The sequence below is a fragment of the Cebus imitator genome, unplaced genomic scaffold, assembly GCF_001604975.1.
Source record: "Cebus imitator isolate Cc_AM_T3 unplaced genomic scaffold, Cebus_imitator-1.0 Scaffold21, whole genome shotgun sequence".
Taxonomy (NCBI): Eukaryota; Metazoa; Chordata; class Mammalia; order Primates; family Cebidae; genus Cebus; species Cebus imitator.
Window position 1 is genome coordinate 9,201,400 of NW_016107336.1, and position 8,669 is coordinate 9,210,068.

Genomic DNA, 8,669 nt, shown 5'->3' on the forward strand with positions numbered 1-8,669 from the left:
GAACAAACAAATTCCCCCCCAAAACAATGATTCTTATCTTCATTAGTTATTTAAAAAAATCAGGAACTTCCGTTTCTGGTCCGGCCTCTTTCTTTCCGTGCCAGTAGCGCTCATGCAAAAATGGTGAACGTTCCTAAAACCCACCGGACTTTCTGTAAGAAGTGTGGCAAGCACCAACCCCACAAAGTGACACAGTACAAGAAGGGCAAGGATTCTCTGTATGCCCAGGGAAAGCGGCGTTATGACAGGAAGCAGAGTGGCTATGGTGGGCAAACTAAGCCGATTTTCCGGAAAAAGGCTAAAACTACAAAGAAGACTGTGCTGAGGCTCGAGTGCGTTGAGCCCAACTGCAGATCTAAGAGAATGCTGGCTATTAAAAGATGCAAGCATTTTGAATTGGGAGGAGATAAGAAGAGAAAGGGCCAAGTGATCCAGTTCTAAGTGTCATCTTTTATGAAGACAATAAAATCTTAAGTTTATGTTAAAAAAAAAAAATCAAATTCTTACTGCTAAATGGAAAGTGAAAATAAGATTGCTAAACTCTAAGTAGAAAACTAAAGGTGAGGTGAAGGAGAAAATGAAATCAAATTATTTCCTAGAGTGGGTCTATTTTAGGTGAAAGGCCATGGTATCACTGTTTAATTCATTTAATAGAAAAAAATATGCTTGCATCTTGATCAGGTATTACCTTGAATGTCAAGGCAAATGTTCAAGAAAATGATTAATAAGGCTACATTTTACACAATGTTTACATGTTTCATGAAATAAAATAATGAAATATTAATTTAACTGCCAGGTAACTTACCTCCTTATGAGGATCTTTATGTGCTTCCAATGTTTTCATGACAGTCAATTCTGCATAGTTTTTAAATCTTGCTGGTTGATGCCTTAGGATTTCTCTTAAAACCTTTAATGCCAAAGCCCTGATTGAAGGCTAAGAAGAAACATTTAAATATTTTTAATACTTTGGGTTGTAGAAAATCTTTAACATTTTCAAATTTTGTAACTTAAGGGTCTTACTATTAGAAGAGGAATTGTAGACAACTGCATAAAGTATGTGGTATACTACTAATTAAGTTTTCTCACCTCTAATTCAAAATTTATGTTACATTTATTATATTTGCAAGAAATCAAGAACTACATTCAGACTATAAAAAAAAGTTTTGGAGCCGGGCACAGTGGCTCATGCCAGTAATCCCAGCACTTTGGGAGGTTGAGGCGGGTAGATCGCTGGCAGTCAGGAGTTCGAGACCAGCCTCGCCAGCATGGGGAAACCCTGACTGTACCAAAAATACAAAATTAGTTGGGCATGGTGGCACACGCCCATAATCGAACTTACTCAGGAGGCTGAGGCAGGAGAATCGCTGGAGCCTAGAAGGTAGAGGATGCAGTGAGCTGAGATCATACTATTGCATTCCAGCCCGGCAAGAGTAAGATTACTTCTCAAAAACTAAAATAAAATAAAACTAAATTAAAAAAATAAAAAATAGCCGGGCGCGGTGGCTCAAGCCTGTAATCCCAGCACTTTGGGAGGCCGAGGCGGGTGGATCACGAGGTCAAGAGATCGAGACCATCCTGGTCAACGTGGTGAAACCCCGTCTCTACTAAAAAATACAAAAAATCGGCTGGGCATGGTGGCGCTTGCCTGTAATCGCATCTACTCAGGAGGTTGAGGCAGGAGAATTGCCTGAACCCAGGAGGCGGAGGTTGCGGTGAGCCGAGATCGCGCCATTGCACTCCAGCCTGGGTAACAAGAGCGAAACTCCGTCTCAAAAAAATAAAAAAAATAAAAGAAGTTGCTTCTGAACAACTAAACACGTAAAATAAGTAACATGTACTTTTCTATAAGAATTCAGCCTGCAACCTTTCATTTTTCCTGTTGTTAATTGTCCAAAATTGTTGAGGTACTTGGTTTAGAAGAAAAAGTACTTCACAGTGAAAACTTTATGCAGAAAGCAGCAGCAGCAGGACTCATTCTCGCAATTTCTAAATCCGTGTAGCACCGGATTAACAGGCAATCTAAGGAAGGACAGGCTACTGTTTACGTATTTTGCCATTTACCTCTTTATCTCCAAGGGTTTCAAGCAATAAAAGCAATATTGTTTTGAAGTGTTCATCCCAAACACTAAAAGATTCTTCCTGTGTCAGTTTCATAAGTTCATAGAGGGCGATTTTTCTTTCTTCTACACGTTCATTGTGGTTAGACAGCTCCTTCAACAACTCTGCAACTAGGTCAGAATGGTCTAGGGAAAGATCTGTCAAAAGGACATGATATTAGTTCTGTAAGTTTATAGGGTGACTCTCACAAGTATGGGGATGACAACTTTATATGACCAAACACAGATATAACCATTATGTTTACTGTAAAAAAGACAAAGAAAAAAAGACATAAGTAATTTTCTTTTCAATTCTGTCATTTCCAAAACACCAGTGCCATTTTAAAATTTTATATAATAAAAATACACAAAAGTGAGACCACTATAATGAACCTTTATATACCCATCACCCAGATTTAACAGTTTTTAAGATTTTACTGGTTTTTATTTTTTATTTATTATTTTTTTTTGACACAGTCTCGCACTGCTGCCAGGCACCAGGCTGGAGTGCAGTGGTGTGATCTCGGCTCACTGCAACCTCTGCCTCCTGGGTTCAGGCAATTCTCCTGCCTCAGCCTCATGAGCAGCTGGGACTACAGGCATGAGCCACCATGCCCAGCTAATTTTTTGTATTTTTAGTAGATACAGGGTTTCACCATGTTGGCCGGGATAGTCTCGATCTCTTGACCTCGTGATCCGCCCACCTTGGCCTCCCAAAGTGCTGGGATTACAGGCGTGAGCCACTGCGCCTGGCCAATTTTACCATTCTTGGGTCATCTTTGTCCCTCCTTTCCTTTTATCTGAAGTATTTCTAGCAAATCCCATATATATCTATTATTTCCTCTTTATATACTCCAGTATATATGTCTATGGTTTCACGCCAGGAGGCTTAAATGGCTTTTAGTGATGACAAAAATGACCACTGGATTTAGGTATTGACAATCTAATCCCACTATTGTAAACTTCTCCATAAATTACCCCCCCACCCCGCCCTGCCCTTTTAATCTGAAATAGGGTTTCACTTTGTCGCTAAGGCTGAAATGTACTGGTGTGATCATGGCTCACTGCAGTCTCCACCTCCCAGGCTCAATTGATCCTCTCAACTTAGCCTCCTGATTACAGCTATGCACCTATACACCTGGCTAATTTTTGTGTTTTTTGTAGAGATGGGGTTTCGCCATGTTTTCCAGGCCAGTCTGGAACTCTTGGGCTCAAGTGATCTACTGTCCTCCCAAAGTGCTGGGATTACAGGCATGAGCCACCGTGCCCAGACTAGAAATCTTTTAACCAATGGTTTATCCCACTTGTTGTTGAATCAGTTATTTTAAAAGGAATTAAAAATGGTGATTATCTAAGCATACCATTCTTTCCATGGGGTAGAATTCTTCTGTAGAGAGTAACTTTATCAGCTAGACCTATTCTGATTACCTTAAAGTAGTACCGTGATAGAAAAGGCAGAATAGATTCTTAATACAGTTTTCTTTAAATTTCAGTGTTAAGAGTTGGGTCCAGCAGTTACCAAGGAGTTTTGATTTGTTTCTGCCTTCTTTTTAAAAGCATAATTACAAACTCATGGATTTTATAACCATTAAAAGTCGCTTACTGCTTATTTTTAAGCAAGCTGTCAGACAGTGCTTTAAATAATTTTTGTAGGAATAACAGTTAAATCGAAGAACTCACATTTGAACATTATAGAATACCAGAGTTCCTCTTAAAATTTTTTATGAACATTGTTAACATGATAAATTCAGGCCCTAAAGAATTTCAGCAGGCAGTGGCCTGGGCTTGTGCCATAGACTCATTTCCTTCCTATCTCTCTGGAATGAAACAACCATACAAGCATGCTGCAGACCAATATTAGAACACTATTGCTGGTTTTAACAAGAACTATTGCAGCAGGATGAATGCATCTCTATAAGCCAGACAAAAATCACTCCCATAAAGTTATATGTTATCAGACTTTCGAAGATGTTAGAGGATCATTCTAACAGTGCATTTTATTTCAGATGGATGAATGAATTTTCACAAGAAAATGCTTTACACAGGAAGTCAGTTCTCTTTTCCAGGTAAGCGAGCTTTGTAATTGTCCTAGCAGATAATTAGAAATGACCTGACATATAATGGTCTGGACAGATGACTGGCAGAAAAATAATTTCTTATAGAGAAAGCACATAGATTGTTACAAAACTGAACTATCTGTATCATACTAATGAGATAATCCAAAGGTACTGAATTTTTCCCCTTCTGACAGAGAGCATCACCATGGGCAAGTAAAAAGAACATAAGCTTTGTAGTATCATTAAATCTCTGCCTCTTATACTCTGATTGGAGCAGTTTCTTAATTATTGCTGAGGTATGGTTTTATTATTAGTAAAATGGGAAAACAGCATCCGTCCCCTAAGGTCACGGTGAGGGCTTGGGGCTAGAATACAGTAAAATCATTAATATTAATATTCCCGTGTCCTTCTGACAAATACCGACACAATTGTAATTCTGATAATAAATTTTTGCGGCAGTCCTCAAGAAGTACGAAATAGTCTTTCAGGTTGGCAAGCTTTTATATGAATAACTCCACTATCCTCACTAGAAGTAGAATTCTAGAATATTATAGTTCCTAGTAAACTTTACAAAGGTTATCAGTGGCTTGTTTTGGACTTGTTAACTTTGATAAATGTGTATGCCTGACTATAATGTGTGCAGAAACACTGGGTAAGAAACATAATCAGTATGTATTAGATATTGAAGTAATTTCCTTTTGTAGAAATTCTGATTTGAACAAAATAATTATCTTTTGCCAAATTTTAGATTTTAAAACCAAAACCAAAAAAAAAACAAAACAAAAACAAAAACAAAAACTGCATGAGGGAGGAGAATAAAAAAAAAATCAACAGAAATAGAGAACAATTTAAAAAAGAATAATGTTAACAATGTTCATAATAAAATAGGTCAAACAGGGTCTTCCTCATCTCAAAATTAAAAATGAAAATAGACAATAAATGAAAATAACTGCCATACAAAGCTTGGGACTGCTACTACTACTGTAGGTTTTTTTTTTTTTTTTCTTTTCTTTGTACTACTGTAGTCTGAGGGCTTATCCATCTTCAAAGAACATTTTCTGAACATAAAATGGCTACCTATGTTTCAGAAATATATCACACATTAGGCTGTGATGAAATAGTGTTCTCAAGTTCAAAAATACTATACCCAATTTAGATTTCAGTTATACAGTTTCCAAAAATGTCTTCCTTTAACAAATATAAAACATATGATCCTTAGTAAAGGAGATGAGAATTAGACAATAAGGGAGTGATCTTGTTAAAATGCCATAATTTTGGCTTTATGATATTTTTGATATGTTGTCTTTCTCTCTCTCTCTCATTTTTTTTGAGACAGAGTCTTGCTCTATCGCCTAGGCTGGAGTGCAGTGGTGTGATCTTGGCTCACTACAACCTCCATCACCTGGATTCAAGTGATTCTCATGCCTCAGCCTCCTAAGTAGCTGGGATTACAGGCACCCACCACCACGCTTGGCTAATTTTTGTTAGAGATGGGGTTTCACCATTTTGGCCAGGCTGGTCTTGAACTCCTGATCTCAGGTGATCCGCCTGCCTCAGCCTCCTAAAGTGCTGGGATTACAGTGTAAGCTACTGCGCCCGGCTGATATATTGTCTCTTGACATGAGAAATTGGTAAAAACATAATAATTCCTCAAGCTCATTAGTAATCAAATAAATGCAAAGGATATTTTTTTAAGTTATCAAAATTATAAATGACCAGGCATTAGGACACAGATTCTCAAACAGACCACAAGGAGGGTCTCCACTGGTGAATATATCGGTTTTCAACCCAGACAGGTAGGAAGGGTGTCCACATAGAGTAGAATTCAGGTGTGATTCGTTGGAGCTGAAGTGGAATAAGAATGGCACCCACGGTTTTGGGTGAGGGTGGAATGGCAAAGCCTAGCAGGATGAGGAGTATATCTGTGCAAGTGAGGAGGCGGTAGCAGAGACAGCAGAAAAACTGGTAGCAGGAAGAATTGGTTGCATACAGATCAAATTGGTAAATATATTAAATATATTAAAGATAACAAAACATGTAAAAACATGGCTTTTGATAGATACGAAAACAGATAGCAAATCTCTACACACGCACACTCCTTAGCTCTGCCCACTGAGAGATCTAGAGAGCAGTGACATCCCACTAGCAGTGAGCACATCTAGAGTCCAGACCTTAGCCTTTAAAAACCGTTTTCCATTAATAGGAACAATAGATCCTTGGAGAAATGACTGACTTTAGGACTGAAGCAGTATACAACAGTACCAAAATGCAAGGATGGGACATGTCAAAAGAACAACAAAAGCCAGCTTGAATGGAATCCTGTTGGTCAAATCAAGGGCAATTTGAGCTTCAAAATAAATAAATAATGATCATTACAATGGGAAACTATGAGTCCATACTGTTACAAACATGTACGTGAATTATCTAAAATAAATAGAAAATAAAAACTTTTCTAAATAAATGAATTTAAGTTTAATGATGAACAGAATATTTAATCTGTTTAAAAATATTAGGACCTTGGCCAGGCGCAGTGGCTCACAGCACTGTAATCCCAGCACTTTGGGAGGCCGAGGTGGGTGGATCACCTGAGGTTGGGAGTATGAGACCAGCCTGGCCAACGTGGAGAAACCCTGTCTCTACTAAAAATGCAAAATTAGCTAGGCGTGGTCTAATGTAATCCCAGGTACTCAGGAGGCCGAGGTAGGAGAATCGCTTGAACTCGGGAGGTGGAGGTTGTGGTGTGCTGAGATTGTGTCATTGCATTCCAGCCTGGGCAACAAGAGCAAAACTCCATCTCAAAAAAAAAAAAATTTGTATCTCCTGATAAAACATTTATTAATTACAAAGAAAAGTCTTGTTTGCCCTACCATAGTCAAGAGATCAAAGTTAACATCACCAGTCATGGAGCAAAGTGAAACAAGTGAAACCATGTGTTACTTGATAGGGTACAATGAAAAGAATGCACCATTGCTTCTGTGATACTGATGCAAAGAACGTATAACCTGATTCTAATCACCAGAAAACACCAGACAAAACTACATTCAGAGAAATGCTACAAAATAACTTCAAAAGTGTCTTGGTCATGAGAGCTAAGGAAAGACTGAGCCCTGGAGGAAAACACTGATAGAGACATGATGATTAAATGCAATGTGTGATTCTAAAATGGATCCTTTAGCTATAAGATATTATTGAGAGATTCTGGGAAGATGGAGAGGTAGGAAGCACCAGGACTCTGTCTCATCACCCAGACAACAGAATCTGTCTGATGTAACTATTTTGGAACTCTAGTGTACTGAAGGCTTAGAAATTTTAGGGAAAATCTTGGATAGTAAAGTGCAGTTAGTTTCTATCAATTTCAGCTCTTAGTACAGTAGCAACTACCCATCTCCCACCACCAGCCCCAGCTTATTGGCAGGCAGCTGTGCACATGTTGCTGGAACAGCTTGCACATAGCTTGTGAGATGCAAAAAGAACCTTATCCTGTGAATACTGAAGATCTGTGAGCTATTGACTACTGCTTTTCTTTTCTTCTTCCAAAGACCCTTTCCATGTCATAGACACTGCTGCTTCTGATCACAGAGGTACAGACAGAGGCAGGCAGCCATTATTGTTGTACCTTTCCTCACTATTGCAAGCCCTTCCCCCTCCAGCTAAAGTGACTTGCAGGGGCTTAAAGGCCTAGCCCCTCTCATTACATTTTTCTCTTTTTCCTTTTGTGAGACAGACATTAAAGACCAGGATATGCAAAAACAACTGCATATACAGGGAGAGTTAGAAAGTGACAATGCATGCCCAGAAAAAGATAGAGGCTCAGAAAGGATCTGAGAAGATCTTAAGTTTATACCTCAGGCTGAAGCTAATCTTTGGCACAGAGAAAGCCTGCAACAATTAAAACCAGGAACAACAAGCAAAAATAAGTCAACAATCTCTGGGGTATGGGAGAATCTGATTTCCAATGTAACCACATTATTAGATTCAAATATCCAGTTTTCGACAAAGAAATCACAAGGCATTTGAACAACCAGGATAGTACAGCATATTCGAAGAAAAAATAAACAGAAACTGCCCTTGAAAAAGATCTGTGGCAGACCTACTAGACAAAGACTTTAAAATACCTGTCTTAAAGATGCTCTAAGAAATTAAGATGTATATAAAGTAATGAAAATAATGTATGAACAAAATGGAAATATCAGTAAAGAGATAGAAAACCTAAAAAGAAATGAAAAAGAAATTCTGGAACTAAGAAGTATGGTGACTGAAATAAAAAAAATTCACTAGTGTGACAAGGTGCAGTGCTCACGCTTGTAATTCCAGCACTTTGGGAGGCCAAGGCGGGTGGATCACGAGGTCAAGACCATCCTGGCTAACATGGTAAAATCTGGTCTCAACTAAAAATACAAAAAGTAGCTGGGTGTCATGGTGTGCACCTGTAGTCCCAGCTACCTGGGAAGCTGAGGCAGGAGAATTGCTTGAACCCCGGAGGCAGAGGTTGCAGTGAGCCGAGATCATGCCACTG

General features: G+C 38.7%; 2 protein-coding genes and 1 pseudogene across 37 annotated transcripts in view; 2 read left to right on the plus strand and 1 right to left on the minus strand.

Annotated features, from left to right (window-relative positions):
* The window catches only part of CLASP2 (cytoplasmic linker associated protein 2), a 203,727-nt gene that overhangs the window by 18,697 nt on the left and 176,361 nt on the right, over positions 1-8,669 (minus strand). For all 36 annotated transcript variants that reach the window (XM_037736045.1, XM_017521726.2, XM_017521715.2 and 33 more), the window contains 2 exons: positions 2,062-2,255; positions 806-934 (listed from right to left, as the gene is read on the minus strand). In XM_037736045.1, coding sequence (XP_037591973.1) covers positions 806-934; positions 2,062-2,255 — 323 coding nt within the window. The remainder of the gene's footprint in view (positions 1-805; positions 935-2,061; positions 2,256-8,669) is intronic.
* On the plus strand, positions 84-495 carry LOC108299441 (60S ribosomal protein L36a-like). The gene has a single exon (XM_017521757.2). The coding sequence runs from the start codon at positions 121-123 to the stop codon at positions 439-441; it is 321 nt and encodes a 106-aa protein (XP_017377246.1). The 5' UTR covers positions 84-120; the 3' UTR covers positions 442-495.
* Positions 4,065-8,669, plus strand: part of LOC108298882 — a 22,986-nt pseudogene continuing 18,381 nt past the window's right edge.